We start from the raw sequence: 22,157 nt of genomic DNA on the forward strand, positions 1-22,157 counted from the left end.
ATACCTCTCACATTTAAACAAAAGGGCATCGTCTAAACCAGGGGTGTCAAACACCCGGCCCGCGGGCCGAATCCGGCCCGCCACGTCATTTAATGTGGGCCGCGAATCCGCCAGCAAAAAAAATAAATAAAAAGTCAGACACTGATACAATATACAATTATCCTCCGCTCTCTGTATCGCTCACGGCGGAGTTGAGATGCAACAGTCGCCCGACCGCCCGCCGACGAAGGTCCGGCAACAGCCGCCCCCCTTGCGAGCAGCAGCAGCAGCAGCAGCAGCCCCCCCGACAACCGGCCCTTTGGGGGCAACCATGCTGCTGATGTGGCCCAGAGTGAAAATGAGTTTGACACCCCTGGACTAAACTAAACCCGCTCTGATTGGACAGAATTTTATTTAACTATATTGCAATCAATAAACAATACAAATATAAATGTGGCGTCTACTGAGAGCTGAAATATCAATAATATCAATAATAATATTAATAACAATAATATCAATAATATCAATAATAATATTAATAACAATAATATTAATAATGATAATATTAATAATGATAATAATAATAATAACAATAATATTAATAATGATAATGATAATATCAATAATAATATCAATAATAATATCAATAATAATATTATTATTAATAATAATGATAACAATAATATTAATAATAATAATAATGATAACAATAATAATAATAATATCAATAATATCAATAATATTAATAATAATAATAATGATAACAATAATACCGTAATATTAATAACAATAATATTAATAATGATAATGATAATAATATCAATAATAATAATATCAATAATATTAATAATAATTTCAGATTAAATCTTAGAATTGTTGAGATTCAGTGCCGTGCTGTGATTGGTCGGTGTGTCTCTTACCTCACTGGCCTGTTTGGCGATGGAGATGCCGAAATTCAGACAGTTGGTCCAGTCGGCCATGATGATGATGATGATGATGATGATGATGATGATGATGATGATGATGATGATGGAGAGCTCCTGTCAGGGAAGAACGAACACTGATGTCAGAAAATAAGGAGGACAAGAGAGGAGAAAAGAGAAGAAGAAAATAAAGACACCAGAGGAAGAAGTGGGACCAGTAGAGTAAGAGTAGAACCAGTAGAGTAACAGTAGAACCAGTACGTCCAGTAGAACCAGTAGAGTAAGAGTAGAACCAGTGATGGTACCTGAAGTCCAGTGACTCTCTGAAGACAAAGAAAAACTTTCTGAACTTATTTCTCTTTTTATAAAACTAACAGCCAATCAGTGCTCAGCTCCCGCCTACCTGTAACACAACCAGCCAATGGCAGCACTGCATTAGACTCCTCCCCCTCACCATCCTCAATGTTCTGACTGATTACAGGAGACTTTTAGAAAAGTTTCATTTCCTGAAACAGCTGCGAAGGCCTTAAAGAGTGTGTGTGTGTGTGTGTGTGTGTGTGTGTGTGTGTGTGTGTGTGTGGAGGGGGGGGGGGGGGGTGTCATCGAGTCACAGGGAAGTGGCGGCACATATCGTCGGTCAGCTGACAGACGACATGTCAGCTGACACATCCTGTTCAGACACTCGTCCTCACTGCTAATTCTATTGAGCTGATGGTGTGTGTGTCAGAATCAGAATCAGCTTTATTGGCCATGTGTGTGTGTGTGTGTGTGTGTACGCCAGTGGTGGCCGTCAGGGCCTGCAAAGCCTTCTCTGCTGGCCTAAACAGAATCACAAAGTTAGAGCTATTTTATAATTTAATAATGTTTCTTAAATACACTACATGTATTATAATTTATATAAATATGTTCCCATCATCTTATGTTCTCATTGCACAGCTACTGTGCTCCTCAGCTGCTCTGCTTCAGTGCAGCTTGTTTTAAGTAGAGCTTTGATCCAATCAGAGTTCACCTCTGTGTCTCTAGGTAGAAGAGAGGCCCCAGGCCTGCAGACTCACCAGTGAATCCATGTGCAGGTTAAGTGAATGGGGACGATGTTGTTGATCGTCATAGTGTTCAACCAATCAGATCTTTAGTTTGACATGTTGGGCGTATTCTTTGACGTGTCAGAGCTGCTAGCTGGCCTACAGCTACGTCAGCATTACGAGCAGCTCAGTGTTCAGCAGCAGCTCTGCAGTGAGGTGCAGCGTGCGCTGTGATTGGTCAGTGGGCGAGCACGTGACTATTGTGAAACAAAACTTTAAAATAGCATCAGAGCTTAGTCAGAGTAGAGTTCAAATTGAAAGATATGGAAGAAATTATGACATCTTTAGCATTTAGCTTGGTGTAGATTATTATTATTTTTACCGAGCTTTGTTTTTTTAACACTCAATGTCTGAAGGAGGAGAAACTGATTCGTGAGTTGGGATTTAACCGTGAGATTAAACTCTGTCAACAAAGAAAGGAGGATGGAGTTTGTCTTTAAGTGATCAGCATCTGGTAAGTCAGCTGTGTTTGTGTTTCTCCATCTAATATCTGAACGGCCCTCGAGTGTGTAGCAGAATGTGTGTTGCTGCTGTGTTGCTGGATTGATTTGTTGCTCTGTTGTCATGAATATATGTGACGGGTTCTTGTGAGTTTGTTGTTGTCATTGTGTTAATTATATAGATTTGGACTGTATGCATCGTCCGTTAATTACGAAGCATCCCGTCATGCGCAGAGTTATTGTTTGTTAAGCTAGTTTAGCGTTCAGCTGTCTTTTGTTTTGGGTTTTTTTGTTCCGGGTTCAGAGGTCACAGCCCGGTGTCTGCTACGTGAGCGCAGTCCACCGAAAACATTATATTTCCTACAATTTAAGCTTCTGCATTTTCCAAATGCACTTGTATTACTCAAACGTATTGTTCGGTTTGTAAGCCTCGTACCGAACGGTTTAATACGAATACGTGTATTGTTACACCCCTAGAAACAAATAACCGTAGCTTGCACGTCATAATGAGGTTATTAGGAGGTGTTTCAGCTGCAGGACAGCCCAGGTATAAAATGCACGGCCTGCCACTGGTGTACGCATACCATGGAATTTGACTCCGGTTTCCACTTCGCTCTCAATGTACAAACCCAAGATTACAATAAACACAAAAAAAATCAAATAAAAGTAGAAGAGATGTAAGTACAAACATTTAACAACTATGTCCAATATAAGTACAAATATATATCCCAAAAGTCTCTCTCTCTCTCTCTCTTTTTATACATATATACATATATATATATATATATATATATATATATATATATATATATATATATATATACATATATATATATATATATATATATATATATATATATATATATATATATGAACATAAACCTATAAACAACAGTGGCAATGGAATGAAGGTGATAGTGCAGAATGGAGGTAGTAGTGCTGTTTGTCTGATTAATTGTTCATGAGAGTGACGGCAGAGAGAAGCTGGTCCTGGTCTGGTGGTTTTGGTGTACAGAGCTCTGTAGCGTCTACCAGAGGGGAGGAGCTAGAACAGCTTGTGTCCAGGGTGTGAAGGTCTGCAGTGATCTATCAGCCCGTTTCCTGATTCTGGAGGTGAACAAGTCCAGGATGGGGGGCAGGCTGGAACCAATGATCCTCTCTGCAGACCTGAGAGTCCGTTGAAGTCCGTTTCTGTCCTGTTTAGTGTGTGTTTGTGTAGGTGTGTATGTTTGTGTGTGTGTGTTTTTGTTTGATGTATGACATCATCAGCTTCCTGTAACGTTATTTGATGTATGACCTCATCATCAGCTAAAGAACATCTACTGAACTAAAGAACATCTAGTGAACTAAAGAACATCTAGTGAACTAAAGAACATCTAGTAAACTAAAGAACATCTAGTGAACTAAAGAACATCTAGTGAACTAAAGAACATCTAGTGAACTAAAGAACATCTAGTAAACTAAAGAACATCTAGTGAACTAAAGAACATCTAGTGAACTAAAGAAAATCTTAAACTAAAGAACATCTAGTGAACTAAAGAACATCTAGTGAACTAAAGAACATCTAGTAAACTAAAGAACATCTAGTGAACTAAAGAACATCTAGTAAACTAAAGAACATCGAGTGAACTAAAGAACATCGAGTGAACTAAAGAACATCTAGTAAACTAAAGAACATCGCGTGAACTAAAGAACATCGAGTGAACTAAAGAACATCGCGTGAACTAAAGAACATCGAGTGAACTAAAGAACATCTAGTGAACTAAAGAACATCTAGTGAACTAAAGAACATCTAGTAAACTAAAGAACATCTAGTGAACTAAAGAACATCTAGTGAACTAAAGAACATCTAGTGAACTAAAGAACATCGAGTGAACTAAAGAACATCGAGTGAACTAAAGAACATCTAGTGAACTAAAGAACATCTAGTGAACTAAAGAACATCTAGTGAACTAAAGAACATCTAGTGAACTAAAGAACATCTAGTAAACTAAAGAACATCTAGTGAACTAAAGAACATCTAGTGAACTAAAGAACATCTAGTGAACTAAAGAACATCTAGTGAACTAAAGAACATCTAGTAAACTAAAGAACATCGAGTGAACTAAAGAACATCTAGTGAACTAAAGAACATCTAGTGAACTAAAGAACATCGAGTGAACTAAAGAACATCTACTGAACTAAAGAACATCTTGTGAAATAAACATCTGTCAGTGAAGCCTACGCTAGCAGTTTCCCTCCGCTTCCAGCCTTTGTGCTAAGCTAGGCTAACCTCACCCTGGACCCGTCTGTGAAGATGTTTTAATGTGTTTTACCTGCTGCTGGTCCTTCAGTTTAGGTTGTGTCTCCGTCTGGTCGCTGCTGTGAATGAACACACACACCCTCACACACACACACACACACACACACACACACACACACACACACACAGAGACCGTAGAAGGCCGGTGGAGTCGGTGGACCAGCCAAAATTAACTGAAGGGTTAATTTTAGTCTGACAGCTGAGAACTGGTCCTGAAGTCACGTGACTTTGAACCAGAATATAACCAAACAAGAAGCTCTGCCAGCTGTCTATAAACACTTATTAATAGTTGGAATGCTTTTCAACTATTGTTATCCTGTTTCTCTTTATTCCTCTATTTCTTCCGTCCCCCTTTTTTGGCACTTATCTCCTTCAACATTTTTTAAACTACAGAAACTTTTCAAATATCAAAATGTTCAGCTTTTTCAGCTTATTTCTGCTATGACTTTTCACATTTCTAATCTTTAAACTTTTTGAATTATTAAGCATTTTGCAACTTTTTTTTGAATGGGTTTCTATGGAGAATATTTTCAAATACTTCAAATAATTCTTCAACTTTCAAATCCTTCAACTTCCTCATACTTTCAGCTACAGACACCATTTCAACTTTAAAATACTGAGAACATATTAAGCTATTACTGTATGTTATAATCTTTTTGATATCTGTTATACTTTTTGAACTGTCCCATTTTAACTTTTATGAGTTTTTCAGTCCTTGTCTGCCTTTATAATGGGTGTGTATTGCGCAGCAGAACAGGCTGCTGGCACACAGGTGTTCGTGATTAAGGTAATCAGCAATGTTGATAAACACACAGACTCACAGACACTTCTCTCTCTCTCTCTGTGTCTCTCTCATTCAGTCATTCAGGTCTTGGATACTTTTAGAGGACCCCCCCCCACACACACTTATTCTAATGCTACTAATACTTCTACTACTTATAATACTTCTACTACAACTACAACTTCTACTACTACTGCAACAAATATCGCTACTGCTGACATTTTTTAAGCCACAGAAACCATTCAAATATTAAAATGTTCAGCTCTTTCAGGAGAGGAGTGATATGACTTTTCATATTTGTAATCTTTAAACTTTTTGAATTATTAAGCTTTTTGCAATTTCTTTTTAATTGGATATCTATTTTCAGCAATGTTTTTGCAATTCATTTCAGCTTTCAGCATTCCAACGCATTTTCAGCAGGAAATGCATTTTCTAGTTACTGATTGTTAAACTTATTATCTTCAACGGAAATCAGATTAATTATCGATTGTAAAATATGTGAGTGGAAACTAAATGTCTGCTCTTATTACTACTGTATATTATTGTGTGGCTTTGTGGCACAAAGGCAGTAAAACTGCCTGTGCCAAAGCACACTGACTGTAATCCTGCGGGCTTAATAATTCTTTCTTTATCCAGAAAAGTTTGGCACGCTTCTCCTCACACAGCGTTGCCAACAACGGCGCGAATAGTATATCCAAACGTGCGGCCCGATCGGTAATGGTGTGCTATGACTTTTAGAAGAGATTCGCCCAGCGGTTTTCCCGAAAATCCCGAAAAAAGGAGCAAAATCGCCCCATTGACTTGAATGGAATTTTGGCGTGAAGGGAGCAAAAAAAACACTGAACTTTGGACCCATATTGACAAGCCATACTTTAACATAGAAAAATTATTTCAAGTTTAAAACGTAGACAAAACGCTGGACGTTATTGAGCCAAATGGACATTTTGATAGCTAGCACAGTTTTCATGAAGTCGCAGATTAAGCTTCAGGAAAATTTTGGGTCCATTTCAGATTTTATAATGGGTGTGTATTGCGCAGCTCGTTAAGGGCTAAAGTGAAGGCATAATTGTCAGAGTGGAGCAGAGCAGGAAAATATTCTGTGATTTCTACAAACAAATTGCTCAGAGTGCCACAATTTTCACTCTTCATGCATTATTTTTTGCAAAAATGTTAGCTAATCGTGTGCTGGTCTAGAGAAATGACTACAAAGCTCCTGCCTCCTTTTAACAAAAAGCAGGAGTCTGAGTGCCAAAATATGGATACCGTGAGAAAGATAAGACTCTGGCGAACACGCTGATGTGTTTTTTATGTTTGTGGTGTTAAAAATGTGAGTTCCAGAGCAATATACAAAAGTGGTACCGTCTGCTTTCTTTGAGAAATGAGTGGTCAGATTTAACATGGAGTCTAATGGAGCAGAAAGCTGGTTTTCCTCTCAATTAAGGTCTGTAGTGCAAAATGTGTAAATGTGCTGGATTCCACAGCTAATGTTAGTTTGTTGACTAGCTAATGTCAGTTGGTTTACTAGTTCATGTTAGTTTGTTGACTAGCTAACGTTAGTTTGATGACTAGTTAATGTTAGTGCGTTTACTAGCTAATGTTAATGTGTTTACTAGCTAATGTTAGTTTGTTGACTAGCTAACATTAGTTTCATGATTAGTTAGTTAGTTTGTTGACTAGCTAATGTCAGTTGGTTTACTAGTTCATGTTAGTTTGTTGACTAGCTAACGTTAGGTTGATGACTAGCTAACGTTAGTTTGATGACTAGTTAATGTTTGTGTGTTTACTAGCTAACATTAGTTTCATGACTAGCTAACGTTAGTTTGATGACTAGTTAATGTTAGTGTGTTTACTAGCTAATGTTAGTGTGTTTACTAGCTAATGTCAGTGTGTTTACTAGCTAATGTTAGTTTGTTTACTAGCTAACGTTAGGTTGATGACTAGCTAATGTTAGTGTGTTTACTAGCTAATGTTAGTTTGTTTACTAGCTAACATTAGTTTGTTGACTAGCTAACCTTAGCTTGTTGACTAGCTAACGTTAGTTTGTTGACTAGCTAACGTTAGTTTGTTGACTAGCTAACGTTAGGTTGATGACTAGCTAATGTTAGTTTGATGACTAGTTAATGTTAGTGTGTTTACTAGCTAATGTTAGTTTGGTTACTAGCTAACATTAGTTTCATGACTAGCTAACGTTAATTTGATGGCTAGTTAATGTTAGTTTGTTGACTAGCTAACGTTAGTTTGTTGACTAGCTAACGTTAGTTTGTTGACTAGCCTCACAGATTGGAGGACATTAACAAAAACAGTTTTCACAAACAAAAGTAAAAATACGACATGATAAAAACATGTCTGATTAAACGTTTTATTAAAAGTTTCACAGCAAACTGTTTCTTCTGATGTTTAATGTGATTGATCTTCTTTGTTGTGGTGTTGAAGTACCGGATCAATGGAGGAGTGATACACAGGAAGTCCATACAGACAAACAGGAAGTCATCATTTGCCTTTCTTCATCTTGGACACTTTCTCTTTCCTCTTCTTCACATGTTTTGGTACTTTATTCTTTCTTTTTTCTCTCTGAGCTTCTTTCACAATTTTCTTCTTCTCCTGAAAGAATAAAATAAAAAAACATCGTTATTTTTATGCCTTCCTGTCTCAGCTGGAGGACAGACTGCTTCTACTATAGAAAGAGCGTTAAATACCTTTTTGTCAACCTGGCCTTCCTCACTCTGCTCCTGCTGATCTTCCTCCTCCTCTTCCTCCTCCTCCTCCTCCTCCTCCTCCTCCTCCTCAGAGGATGCAGACTGGTCATCCTCCAGGAGAGCAGGAACCTGAGAGGATCAAACACAGTAAACCTCTTCATCTCTTCAGCTAACAGTGGAAACACATTAGCATATAGCATTAGCGTGTTTCCATTCAAATGTGGATTTTAAGCAAAATTAGTCACAAAGAGAAAAGCAAATTATCGAATTTCAATCAACTGGTTTGGAGCGAATATACTTTGTAGTGAACAGAGAAGAGGAAGAAGAAGGTTAGAGAGACTTCTGGTTGATACCAGAGAGGAGTGAGTTACAGTAGTCGAGTCTGAAGATGATGAATGACTTTATACAGATCAGGGTGAGAGGGTGGTTTGATTCTGGAGATGGTTCTTATTTGAAAAAAAACAGGACTGAACAACTTTTGTGATTTGAAGCTTAAATCTGAATCAAATAGTAAGTATTCAATAGTCCTGCTAGAGTTTCTAGCAGTAGACTTTATGTTAACAGACCAAGGGCCCTTTCAATGGGAGTGAGTCATTTGACCATATGGGAGCATGTATATGTAAAATAAACTTGGACCTAAAATCAAACATGGTGGTACACCAGAGAGTAATGTGAGATTCAGAGGATGAGTCATTACCGATGCGTTCTTCTTCTTTCATTATAATGTGATTTTATTTTTGTTACCTGTATGGTTCTCTCTGCAGGTGAGGTAAATAAGACATCTAAAGTTACAGTATGTCACTGTCGGCTAAGCTAAGCTAAGCTGAGCTAACACTAGCATCAGTCAGAGTGAGAGGTGGTCGTACCGTTTGAACTCCGGACAGATCCTTCCTCAGTCCGGTCAGTGTCTGGTACAGAACCTGAAAAACACAAACACTCATGTTGTTAACAGGTTCCACAGGTTCCACAGGTTCCACAGGTTCCACAGGTACCAAAGGTTCCACAGGATCATGTACCACAGATGAATCTAATCAAGGTGTGTAAACAACTCAAAGAGAGAAACGGGACGCACCTGAGCTAAATAAAAGTGTGAATAGTTATGTTAATGTGATATTTCACTTTTCTTTATTTCAATAAAGTTTATTTTCACTTGGTCATTATGGGATGTTGAGTTCAGAATGATTGAAATGATTTCAGCATAAAACTGAAACAAAAGGTGAAGTTAGTTTGTTGACTAGCTCACGTAATCAATAAGTAAATCAGTCAAAATCAATTAGTCAATCAAATGGCTGTGATATGATGCTTTTCTGTCATTTTCCATTTCTTTGGGAGATAAATTGATAGTGAAAATAATGTTTCCATTCTAAAGCTCTAACCTATTTCTCTTTACTGCTCGTGTCTCTTACGTTGTCGTCGTGTCCACAGATGGCCGACTCCTCCTCCTTCGTCCTCATCATGTCGACGTCTCTCTCGTAGTGACTCACCTCCGTCAGAGTGCGGGGGATGTAGGCCTTCTTAAACACCTGAGGGTGGAGGAGGGGGAGGTTTACTATTGTAACACATGTTATGTATTGAACATGAGGGCGGTTGTGTTTCCTGTCACCTCCTCGTCCACTCGGTCCTGATCCGACCGCTGCTCCGACGTCCGCTCAGCTGCGATCACCATCACCTAAAATAATAACACATAAAATAACACAAAGATAAAAACGCTTTCTCTACTCGTTTGTGTTTTCATGAATATAGTTTAGTCCAGGAGGTGTTGAGACCTTCTCCAGGTACTGGTCCATGTTGTGGCAGGTGATCGACGGGTCGGTGATGAAGTCAAACAGCTCTCTGACCGTCATTACCGCGACGCCGCGCTTCACAAAGAACTCTGGGTAAAAAAACACACAATCAGATCAGCTGACAGGTTTGAACCAGACGGTTCAAATCATCACAAGAGACGATATCAGTGACCTCGGAATTCATCCACAGAGAATGTGTTCCTATCACACAGCAACCTGAAGTCAATGTTCATGTCTTAAAGCTGCATTCTCTCTAGTGTCCACCAGGGGGCGACTCCTCTGGTTGTATAGAAGTCTATGAGAAAATGACTCTAATTCTCTCTTGATTTATTACCTCAGTAAACATTGTAAACATGAGTTTATGGTCTCAATCTCTAGTTTCAAGTCTTCTTCAATACAGCATGATGTTCATTTAGTACATGATGGTCCATTTAGAGTCACACAGACCATAAAGCAGGGGATGCTTTAGGGGCGGGGCTACACAGTGATTGACAGACATCGTATGAACAGTAGAACATCGGCTCACCATTGACGTTGCTGCAATCCTTCCTGAGGAACTCCAGAGCGTGAGGATGATCGTGCTCCACTGACTGGGACACGTCAATGATGTAAGCGTCTCCGTTGTGATATCTACAGACAGGTCACTGAGTTTTAGAGGCTCGTATTTTGAAGGGGTTGTGTGAGTCATGGTGTCGTGGCTCTTACAGCATGTTGAACTCGCTTAGGTCAGCGTGGACGAGTCGAGCCTCCTGGAACATCGTCCTCATGTTCTGTAGAACCTGCAGGTAGAGCTCACGGGCCTTCGACTCCGACAACGCCGCATTCTTCAACAGAGGAGCCGGCCTAACGATCAATAAACCACAGGACCGTTATTACAGAAGGGATCAACCCATGAGGGATCAACCCATGAGGGATCAACACATGAGGGATCAACCCATGAGGGATCAACCCATGAGGGATCAACCCATGAGATCAACCCATGAGGGATCAACCCATGAGGGATCAACACATGAGGGATCAACCCATGAGAGCAACCCATGAGAGATCAACCCATGAGAGATCAACCCATGAGGGATCAACCCATGAGGGATCAACACATGAGATCAACCCATGAGGGATCAACACATGAGGGATCAACCCATGAGAGCAACCCATGAGGGATCAACCCATGAGAGATCAACCCATGAGAGATCAACCTATGAGGGATCAACCCATGAGGGATCAACCCATGAGGGATCAACCCATGAGAGATCAACCCATGAGAGCAACCCATGAGGGATCAACCCATGAGGGATCAACCCATGAGGGATCAACCCATGAGAGATCAACCCATGAGGGATCAACCCATGAGGGATCAACCCATGAGGGATCAACACATGAGGGATCAACCCATGAGGGATCAACCCATGAGAGATCAACCCATGAGAGATCAACCTATGAGGGATCAACCCATGAGGGATCAACCCATGAGGGATCAACCCATGAGAGCAACCCATGAGAGATCAACCCATGAGAGATCAACCTATGAGGGATCAACCCATGAGGGATCAACCCATGAGGGATCAACCCATGAGAGCAACCCATGAGAGATCAACCCATGAGAGATCAACCCATGAGGGATCAACCCATGAGGGATCAACCCATGAGGGATCAACACATGAGGGATCAACCCATGAGGGATCAACCCATGAGGGATCAACACGAGGGATCAACCCATGAGGGATCAACCCATGAGGGATCAACACATGAGAGATCAACCCATGAGGGATCAACCCATGAGAGATCAACCCATGAGGGATCAACCCATGAGGGATCAACCCATGAGAGATCAACCCATGAGGGATCAACCCATGAGGGATCAACACGAGGGATCAACACATGAGGGATCAACCCATGAGGGATCAACACATGAGGGATCAACACATGAGGGATCAACCCATGAGAGATCAACCCATGAGAGATCAACCCATGTGAGATCAACCCATGAGAGATCAACCCATGAGAGATCATCACATGAGAGATCAATACAACGTCTCCGATCTATCGGTATGATTGGTTCTTACATGTTGTCTTTTCCGATGAAGCTCATTAGCAGAACGTGACTTCTGAGCAGCTTTGGTTCTGGACTCGGGATTCCTGCCGTCTGCAGCCTGAAACACACACACTATATGGTTCTATTGGGTTCTATCAGCTGGTCGGCACAGGTTCTACTGGGTTCTATCCGCTGGTTGGATCAGGTTCTACTGGGTACTATAAGCTGGTAGGATCAGGTTCTAACGGGTACTATGAGTTGGTCAGATCAGGTTCAACTGGGTTCTATCAGTTTATTCAACCAGGTTCTATCTGCTGGTTGCCTCAGGTTCTATTGGGTTCTATCAGCTGGTTGGAACAGGTTCTACTGGGGTCTATCAGCTGGTAAGCTCAGGTTCTACTTGGTTCTATTTGTCAGTAGAAAGGTTCTGACCTGATGAGGTTTCTCATCTCCTTCTCAGCCCAGGTTCTCACCATCTTCCTGGGGTTTCCTTTACAGTAACCGTGACGGAACCTGCAGAACAACAGAAGAAGAACTTGAAACAGTTACTGAACCTGTTAGAACCTCATGATGACTGAGAACAGCTAATGAACTGCTGATTATTGATTATGACACTAGTTGACTGATGCCTGTTTTATTTTGAAGATGACAGGAAGTTCATATCTGTACTGAGGGGGAGGAGCCTGTGTGTTCTCCTGCTGCTGATTGGTGTTTGGAGTCAACGACAGCTGACTGTTATGTTAGCTAACATGTTAGCACAGTCGCCTCATAGCGAGAGGACGGGCCCGGGTTCGATTCTCGGGCCGGAAGGGTTAGTGTGGAGTTTGTTATGTGTCTCTATCAGTGTCAGCTGGGATAAGCTCCGCCCCCTCACGAGATGATGGATGTGTGACCGACCTGAACTCTCCACTGACGTATTTGTCTCGGTCTTTGAACAGCAGGATGGACGTCTTGTAGATCTTAATGGCTCTGCTTTCTCCTGCTGACGTGATGGCGTGATAAACATTAGCCTGGAACACACAAACAAACACACACACACATCTGTTTATAAGTAACGTCAGACTCTTCAGCATCTGTTCTAATCAGTGTATTGACTGATACAGTGGGGAAAAAAAGTATTTAGTCAGCCACCAATTGTGCAAGTTCTCCCACTTAAAAAGATGAGAGAGGCCTGTAATCTTCATCATAGGTGAACCTCAACTATGAGAGACAGAATGAGAAAAGAAAATCCAGAAAATCACATTGTCTGATTTTTAAAGAATTTATTTGCAAATTATGGTGGAAAATAAGTATTTGGTCACTTATATACAAACAAGATTTCTGTCTTTCACAGACCTGTAACTTCTTCTTTAAGAGGCTCCTCTGTCCTCCACTCGTTACCTGTATTAATGGCGCCTGTTTGAACTCGTTATCAGTATAAAAGACACCTGTCCACAACCTCAAACAGTCACACTCCAAACTCCACTATGGCCAAGACCAAAGAGCTGTCAAAGGACACCAGAAACAACATCGTAGACCTGCACCAGGCTGGGAAGACTGAATCTGCAATAGGTAAGCAGCTTGGTGTGAAGAAATCAACTGTGGGAGCAATTATTAGAAAATGGAAGACCTACAAGACCACTGATAATGTCCCTCGATCTGGGGCTCCACGCAAGATCTCACCCTGTGGGGTCAAAATGATCACAAGAACGGTGAGCAAAGATCCCAGAACCACACGGGGGGACCTAGTGAATGACCTGCAGAGAGCTGGGACCAAAGTAACAAAGGCTACCATCAGTAACACACTACGCCGCCAGGGACTCAAATCCTGCAGGGCCAGACGTGTCCCCCTGCTCAAGCCAGTACAGGTCCAGGCCCGTCTGAAGTTTGCTAGAGAGCATTTGGATGATCCGTGTAAAGGAAAGAATGAATGGGGCCGTGTATCGTGAGATTTTGAGTGAAAACCTCCTTCCATCAGCAAGGGCATTGAAGATGAAACGTGGCTGGGTCTTTCAGCACGACAATGATCCCAAACACACCGCCCAGGCAACGAAGGAGTGGCTTCGTAAGAAGCATTTCAAGGTCCTGGAGTGGCCTAGCCAGTCTCCACATCTCAACCCCATAGAAAATCTTTGGAGGGAGTTGAAAGTCCGTGTTGCCCAGCGCCAGCCCCAAAACATCACTGCTCTAGAGGAGATCTGAATGGAGGAATGGGCCAAAACACCAGCAACAGTGTGTGAAAACCTTGTGAAGACTTACAGAAAACGTTTGACCTCTGTTATTGTTACAAAGGGAATAGAACAAAGTATTGAGATGAACTTTTGTTGTTGACCAAATACTTATTTTCCACCATAATTTGCAAATAAATTCTTTAAAAATCAGACAATGTGATTTTCTGGATTTCTTTTTCTCATTCTGTCTCTCATAGTTGAGGTTCACCTATGATGAAGATTACAGGCCTCTCATCTTTTTAAGTGGGAGAACTTGCACGATTGGTGGCTGACTAAATACTTTTCCCCACACTGTAAATCAGTGTGTTGATCGGTGATTTCTGACCTCCTTCCCTGTACTGATGCAGCCATTGATTTCACAGATGACTCCTCGACTCAACATCTTAAAGAGAATCATTCGAGTCCGAGGATCTAAAACCTGCAGAAGAAGAAGAAGAAGACCATCAATCAGCTGATCACAACAACAAGGGAGAGAGGAACAATCATGAAATGTGTTTGATCAGAGTTTAAGTTATGACATAATGAGGAAAGATAAACTTTAACCTTTAATCATTTTCTCTAAACACAAATTGGTCAGTGTTGCTCAAAGACACGTGTACACAACCCCGACCCGGTGTCCTTAACACAACCTGCTTTACCACTAAAAGTCCAAAACTGTTCACCTTCCTTTGTGTTTGATTCGTAAAGTAACCAATAAACTACCAGTCAGATGAATTGATAATCTCACCTGTTCCACTGTGGCTCGATCTGATTTGTCCTTCACTCTGTACCTGCAGACAGCAGCCAATCAGATCGTTAGTCACATCAATAACTCACCTGTGATGTCACATACAGGTGAGTTCAGACCTACGTGTCGGCTTCTTTCTGTTTCTGCATCGTTGTCACTTTATTGATCACAGAGTCGGCGTAATTCAGTTTATCTGAAACAATAACAAACAAACTGATGAGGAACAAAATCAATCGAATTGATGATTGACTTTCATTCTGTCAAAGAGCTTCAAGCAGCAGCAAAGCTTTTGTTGCTAAGCAGATAAAAGTGAATCAACAGGTTGTAAATTGGTCAATATCTTAATAAAATGAAGGCCTTTACACGGGTCATAATACTCTTCTGTTTAACCTGATGAGCCATTGAGGAGGTTTCCAAAGTATTGTTCTTAGTAACAGAAAACTAAGTATTGTAGTTATTCATGTTTGTATTAGTTATGCTAATTAGTTATTAGTTAAGCCAAGTTGAAGATATGAGTTATGCATTCTGCAATCAGACGAAGAGCATGTTTACGTTTTACATGTAAACATAAACATTCACCGTCTCATATATATATATATATATATATATATATATATATATATATATATACACATATTTGGTTGTGACGATGTGTGTGTGTTGTTACCCAGGTTTATCTTGTGCTCATATTTATATATTTATATATATTTACATACCCAGGTTGATCTTGTGTTCATATTTCCTCAGAGCTTTATCAGACGGAGTCGATCGCAGCGTCTTATTGGACGGATTTTGTCTGTTGGACTGACCAAGAGAAAAAAAAACATCAACAGTCAGCTGACACTTCAGAATCATGAATAACCAATCAGAGTGATCAGAGAGTGATCAGAGTGTGATCAGAGAGTGATCAGAGAGTGATCAGAGTGATCAGAGAGTGATCAGAGTGTGATCAGAGAGTGATCAGAGAGTGATCAGAGAGTGATCAGAGAGTGATCAGAGTGTGATCAGAGTGATCAGAGTGTGATCAGAGTGATCAGAGTGATCAGAGAGTGATCAGAGAGTGATCAGAGTGATCAGAGTGTGATCAGAGTGATCAGAGTGTGATCAGAGTGATCAGAGTGATCAGAGAGTGATCAGAGTGTGATCAGAGTGATCAGAGTGATCAGAGAGTGATCAGAGAGTGATCAGAGTGTGATCAGAGAGTGATCAGAGTGTGATCAGAGAGTGATCAGAGTGTGATCAGAGTGTGATCAGAGTGATCAGAGTGTGATCAGAGTGATCAGAGTGATCAGAGAGTGATCAGAGAGTGATCAGAGTGTGATCAGAGAGTGATCAGAGTGTGATCAGAGTGTGATCAGAGTGATCAGAGAGTGATCAGAGTGATCAGAGTGATCAGACCTGACAGCTGACGGTTGTCCTGTTGTATCGTTTGGTCAGATCTCCTTCAGATGAACGCCACGCCCACTCCTCCTCCTCATCTTCATCATAATCTTCATAATCTTCATAATCTTCCTCCTCCTGTCGGTCTGATGGAGGCTGCGGAGTGACATCACTGGTCTGATGTGTAGCAGCAAACAGCTCTGATTGGACGCTGCAGAGAGAAAACCGTGAGGTCACAAACATCAGCTGTTTATTATCAATCAAAGAAAACTGACTTTGTTTTTATTTCTGCTTTTAGAATCAGCTGCTTCACTACCTCCAAAATATGTTGTTATCGAGTGCACAAAGATATATATATTAATATATATATATCTTACCATTAATGACAACCAACCTGCTGCTGACCATAATATCACCAAAACAATGTGAACATTAAGAAGAAGGAGTAGAAGAAGAAGAAAGGAGTAGAAGAAGAAGACATCAACTCTCATTAATCTCAGTATAAACAAACAGTCTCACCTGTCCTCCACTACGTCATCAAACTGTCCAGGTACACAGCTGACCACCGACATGACGTCACAGACCAACAGAGACTCTGAAACAAAACTGATCCAGAACCGAACCCGATCCAAACTAGTCCAAACAGATCCAAACCTCGTCGAGCAGCTCTCCTCACACGGCAACGTGTTGTGTTCACTTCCGGGTCTAAACACGTGACTACGGAAAGAGAACTGTGCTCAGTGCTGCCCCCTCGAGGGTAAAACTACATATTGTGTTCGGTAGAAGAAGTACTTCATCTCTGACCGCAGTAAAAGTACCATAATACCACAACAACACTTATATATAATCAATAAAACATTATTCAAAACTTTTATGAATCTGCTCTTTGATTTACACAACATGATCTAACAATTAAGAATTAAATATAGATATGTGTAAACAATATAATAATTAATATTCTATAGCAGGTTTGGTCTTCAAGAGCTCTATCATAATATCATTATTATTATAATCATTATAATCATTATAATATTGTTATTATTATAATAATAATAATAATAATAACGGTCCACAATGGTGTGAAATAGTATAACTATAAATCATAAACCTTCTGAATGTGTCTCACTGGATCACTGCAGTAAAAGCTGTCTTCTGTAGACATCCCATAATATCTTATAGTGACAACACACCACCTGAATGAAGCCTGTGCTTCAGCTCCGCTGGGAGCACTGGGAGGCGATCTTACGGCCGCTAGAGGCGGTAATCCGCCGCTGGAGCATCGAGTCTGCCAAAGCTTTTATGTTGAAAACCCCATACCGGAAGTTTCTTGTAGCGCGTTAGCTCCCTGGTTACAGCTCCATGAAACGAGTTATTAAGTTATAAAGTTGTAATAAAGTTCTCTTTAAGATGTTCGGAGACCTGGAGCGGACTCCCCGGACCCTGCTGGTCTGTGACCGGTCCAGTTTCCTGAATGAGAAGAACCGGCTGAGCTCTCAGGTGGAGCAGCTTCACTTCAACTATAAGGTTAGCATGTTAGCTTCAGCTGCACTTCAACTACAAGGTTAGCATGTTAGCTTCAGCTTCACTTCAACTACAAGGTTAGCATGTTAGCTTCAGCTGCACTTCAACTACAAGGTTAGCATGTTAGCTTCAGCTGCACTTCAACTACAATGTTAGCTTCAGCTGCACTTCAACTACAAGGTTAGCATGTTAGCTTCAGCTGCACTTCAACTACAATGTTAGCATGTTAGCTTCAGCTGCACTTCAACTACAAGGTTAGCATGTTAGCTTCAGCTGCACTTCAACTACCATGTTAGCATGTTAGCTTCAGCTGCACTTCAACTACAATGTTAGCATGTTAGCTTCAGCTGCACTTCAACTACCATGTTAGCTTCAGCTGCACTTCAACTACACGGTTAGTAAAAGCATTTAAAAACAAATAGCTTCCTGTAATGATCAGATTGATTTATTGGTTTATAGAACCAGTAAAACAGTTTGTAGTCATTCTGATTCATAATTAAATAAACTGAATGTTGTACTTTCTACTGTTAAAGGTGATTTTAAGTATTATATATAATATATGTTACAGGTAACCTGAGCTCTGTACATCTTTACTGTTCAATGTGAAGTAATGAAATTAAAATATGTAAACAACACCTGTGGAATTAGTTTAATTTCTGTACTGACCCGTTGTTTTACCTGTGCAGGTGTCCATGCTGCTACCTGAGTGTAGCTCCGCCCCCTCTCACCTAGAAGCTGTATTAAACAGTTTTAACAGTTTCTACCTCATCAGGAAGCTGCCGATACACGAGCTGTTAGATAAACACTTCCTGGAGACCTCCGTGCACCAGGGTAACACCTGTACACCTGTACACACACCTGTACACACACCTGACACACACCTGAACACACACCTGTACATGTATGTTAGTGCTGGGAAAGTTAACGCGTTATTATCGCGTTAACGCATTAATTAATTAACGCTGACAATTATTATTATTATTGTATTATCAAGAACCGGGCAGCGAGCGGTGAACAGCGGTTCGTGTGGCGTCACTTGCTTCTCTTCCTGCTGCTGCTTGTTTCTGTGGGGGGGGTTTATATTTATTTTTTAGTGACCTTTTTTATTTTTGCTGGCGGAAAATGGGCTTCCATACAATTGCATCTCTGACACACATGAAGATAAAGTTGTGAACACCGGCTGAATATCTATGATCAGAATCATTATAACTGTGTTATAACTGCTGCTGTGTGAAGAGAATCCTGCTGTTAACAAGAACCTGATGAGTTTAACGTGTTTAAACCAAATGTTGTTGACCTTTAGTTCATAGAGCAGCACTTTAACATAGAAGAGCTCAACACACTACTTTAGATTCATTATGAACTTTAACAGAACAATGAGATTAATTAAAAATTGTAATCGTTGCCCAGCACTAGTATATATTTAATATGAACCAGCTGTGTGTTTGTGTGCTACAGGGCTGGTCTCAGGTCTGTCCTACAGGACCAGGATCGATGAAGACAACTGCGTCGCTCTGATGCCAAACGGTAAAAACTCTCTTCATGTAGAGGTGTCTAATGTACGGGTGTCTAATGTAGGGGTGTCTCGTGTACGGGTGTCTCGTGTACGGGTGTCTTGTGTAGAGGTGTCTCTTGTAGAGGTGTCTCTTGTAGAGGTGTCTCGTGTACGGGTGTCTCGTGTAGAGGTGTCTCGTGTACGGGTGTCTCGTGTACGGGTGTCTCGTGTAGAGGTGTCTCTTGTAGAGGTGTCTCTTGTAGAGGTGTCTCGTGTACGGGTGTCTCGTGTAGAGGTGTCTCGTGTACGGGTGTCTCGTGTACGGGTGTCTCGTGTACGGGTGTCTCGTGTAGGGGTGTCTCGTGTACGGGTGTCTCGTGTAGAGGTGTCTCTTGTAGAGGTGTCTCGTGTACGGGTGTCTCGTGTAGGGGTGTCTCGTGTACGGGTGTCTCGTGTACGGGTGTCTCGTGTAGAGGTGTCTCTTGTAGAGGTGTCTCGTGTACGGGTGTCTCGTGTAGGGGTGTCTCGTGTACGGGTGTCTCGTGTAGGGGTGTCTCGTGTACGGGTGTCTCGTGTACGGGTGTCTCGTGTACGGGTGTCTCGTGTAGAGGTGTCTCGTGTACGGGTGTCTCGTGTACGGGTGTCTCGTGTAGAGGTGTCTCATTGTCACCTGTCTGTCTGCAGGTCACCTATCTCTCTCTCTGGATAAAGACTCCTTTGAGTTGTTGGGAGTTGAAGGGAAACTGTCGAAATTCAACCAGCGAACAAACAGCAGATACGGTTTGTTATTAAATTAAAAATGTAATTAAAATGTCATAAATGTCAACAGTACAAACATGTATGAATAAAGACTATTACTCACCTATAAATATATATGTACTGATGTAACATTGAATAAACACTAAAGTACCACATAATAAATTATATATATATATATATATATATTACAGTGGTATCTGTAGATTTGACTGACAGCAGCTGGGCTCCTGGTGGGCGGGGCTACCAGAGACTCGTCACAGGTCTGAGGTCACGACTTCAACTGAAGACCGACTTCCTGCTGTCACACCATCCAGGTGAGACACACCTGTGTTACCCATGATGCAACACATTTGTGACTAGCGTTCAGCTCCGATAGAGCCCACGAACATGAAATGAGAAGTTATTACCCATGAGCCTCTGCTTTCTGTCCCCTAGGGGGCGGGGCCTCTCTGCAGGCCCTCCTGTCTCGCTGTGATTGGTCAGAGCACAGACCTGAGGTCAGAAGCCACGCCCTCACAGACCTGTTCTGTCCCCTGCTGACCTCTGACCTGCAGTCATGTGACCCTCACCTCCTCCTGGAGTGGCTCGGTGCAGTGGACGCCGACGTCAGCTGGTGAGACGGTGGTTGTTGTTATATTAACCTGTGAGCGTCATGTGACCCGCTGACTCTTCTTCTTCTGTGGTTTCAGTGAGAACTCGTCCAGCAGCTTCCTGTCCTCGCTGGTCTGTCCCGAGCCGAAGACGACGATGAGTCGAGCTCTGAGCGTCTCCGTCTGTGGACTGCTGAGTCCTCAAGACGTCCACCGACTCATCCAGCAGATCAGGTCAGTACTACTAGTACTACTTATAGCAGTGATAGTACTACTAGTACTACTTATAGCAGTGATAGTACTACTAGTACTACTTATAGCAGTGATAGTACTACTGATCAGAGGAACTTAGAATCAATAAAGGTTCAATTTATGGATGTTAATCCTCAATAAACATATTTCTAGTGTACTATTATAACAGTGATAGTAGTAGTAGTACTACTCTCTCCACACTGTGAGAGTAACGGTGTCCTCACCTTTCCTGCAGGTGTTACCTGGATCAGCCTCGGTTGGAGTCCTGGGCGTCTCTGACGGTTCATGGTTTCGTTGATAGTCCAGTATCTTGGGGGGGCGACGAACACGGAGTCCTGAGAGGAGGAGAGAACTTCTACAGTCTGCTGATGTTCCACGACCACACCTACCACCTACACCTGGGGACAGGAGCCCACGACACCTGTCCTCTGTGACTACACCTGTCCTCCGTGACTACACCTGTCCTCCGTGACTACACCTGTCCTCTGTGACTACACCTGTCCTCTGTGACTACACCTGTCCTCCGTGACTACACCTGTCCTCCGTGACTACACCTGTCCTCCGTGACTACACCTGTCCTCCGTGACTACACCTGTCCTCTGTGACTACACCTGTCCTCTGTGACTACACCTGTCCTCCGTGACTACACCTGTCCTCCGTGACTACACCTGTCCACCGTGACTACACCTGTCCACCGTGACTACACCTGTCCTCTGTGACTACACTGTCCTCCGTGACTACACCTGTCCTCCGTGACTACACCTGTCCACCGTGACTACACCTGTCCTCTGTGACTACACTGTCCTCCGTGACTACACCTGTCCTCCGTGACTACACCTGTCCTCCGTGACTACACCTGTCCACCGTGACTACACCTGTCCACCGTGACTACACCTGTCCTCCGTGACTACACCTGTCCACCGTGACTACACCTGTCCTCTGTGATCAGGTTTTGTTGTAGAAACCAGTATCACGTCCGTTTTGGATTCAAATCAAACTAAAATATTGATACAAAAACATTTGTAGTAAATATTTCTGAATGTGAGAGTTGAGTTCAACCAAAGAGTGAAATGTTTTTCTGGTCCCTGTTAATATTCTGGACCTCAGGATGAGAACCACTGCAGACTGTATTTTTGTTCCTGATCTGAAAACAATATTTAATTTGTTTTGTAAATAACTAAAACTTGTATTCCTCTATTGTCTT

At 41.7% G+C, this 22,157-nt stretch overlaps 3 protein-coding genes across 3 annotated transcripts in view; 1 reads left to right on the forward strand and 2 right to left on the reverse strand.

Annotated features, from left to right (window-relative positions):
- Positions 1-4,869, reverse strand: part of impa1 (inositol monophosphatase 1) — a 24,626-nt gene extending 19,757 nt beyond the window's left edge. Inside the window, exons 1-2 of the mRNA XM_079172670.1 lie at positions 4,740-4,869; positions 900-1,019 (exon numbers count right to left, since the gene is read on the reverse strand). Coding sequence (XP_079028796.1) covers positions 900-959 — 60 coding nt within the window. The 5' untranslated portion in view covers positions 960-1,019; positions 4,740-4,869. The remainder of the gene's footprint in view (positions 1-899; positions 1,020-4,739) is intronic.
- A 2,989-nt stretch (positions 4,870-7,858) lies between these two features.
- riok1 (RIO kinase 1 (yeast)) lies at positions 7,859-17,027 on the reverse strand. Its single transcript, XM_079172684.1, has 17 exons — positions 16,856-17,027; positions 16,355-16,547; positions 15,673-15,760; positions 15,080-15,149; positions 14,957-14,999; positions 14,555-14,647; positions 12,917-13,029; positions 12,452-12,532; positions 12,051-12,137; positions 10,693-10,830; positions 10,514-10,617; positions 9,970-10,076; positions 9,807-9,872; positions 9,610-9,726; positions 9,070-9,123; positions 8,204-8,332; positions 7,859-8,108 (listed from the first exon to the last, which is right to left on the reverse strand). The coding sequence occupies exons 1-17, from the start codon at positions 16,906-16,908 to the stop codon at positions 7,998-8,000; spliced, it is 1,647 nt and encodes a 548-aa protein (XP_079028810.1). The 5' UTR covers positions 16,909-17,027; the 3' UTR covers positions 7,859-7,997.
- A 634-nt stretch (positions 17,028-17,661) lies between these two features.
- On the forward strand, positions 17,662-22,142 carry rpp40 (ribonuclease P/MRP 40 subunit). The gene is made up of 8 exons (XM_079173513.1): positions 17,662-17,860; positions 18,544-18,688; positions 19,316-19,384; positions 20,037-20,132; positions 20,303-20,425; positions 20,547-20,724; positions 20,801-20,935; positions 21,189-22,142. The coding sequence occupies exons 1-8, from the start codon at positions 17,744-17,746 to the stop codon at positions 21,385-21,387; spliced, it is 1,062 nt and encodes a 353-aa protein (XP_079029639.1). The 5' UTR covers positions 17,662-17,743; the 3' UTR covers positions 21,388-22,142.
- The last annotated feature ends 15 nt before the right edge of the window (positions 22,143-22,157 follow it).

Source organism: Pholis gunnellus (genome assembly GCF_910591455.1).
Source record: "Pholis gunnellus genome assembly, chromosome: 14".
NCBI lineage: Eukaryota > Metazoa > Chordata > Actinopteri > Perciformes > Pholidae > Pholis > Pholis gunnellus.

Coding starts and splice junctions, on each gene's coding strand:
- riok1 (XM_079172684.1), bottom strand. CDS start 16,908: ATGTCGGTGGTCAGCTGTGTACCTGGACAGTTTGATGACGTAGTGGAG. Junction 13,030..14,554: donor GCATCAGTACAGGGAAGGAG/GTCAGAAATCAC, acceptor TGTGTGTTCCAG/GCTAATGTTTATCACGCCAT. Junction 8,333..9,069: donor ATCTGTCCGGAGTTCAAACG/GTACGACCACCT, acceptor TGATCCTCTCAG/GTTCCTGCTCTCCTGGAGGA.
- rpp40 (XM_079173513.1), top strand. CDS start 17,744: ATGTTCGGAGACCTGGAGCGGACTCCCCGGACCCTGCTGGTCTGTGAC. Junction 20,133..20,302: donor GCGAACAAACAGCAGATACG/GTTTGTTATTAA, acceptor TATATATTACAG/TGGTATCTGTAGATTTGACT. Junction 20,725..20,800: donor GTGGACGCCGACGTCAGCTG/GTGAGACGGTGG, acceptor CTGTGGTTTCAG/TGAGAACTCGTCCAGCAGCT.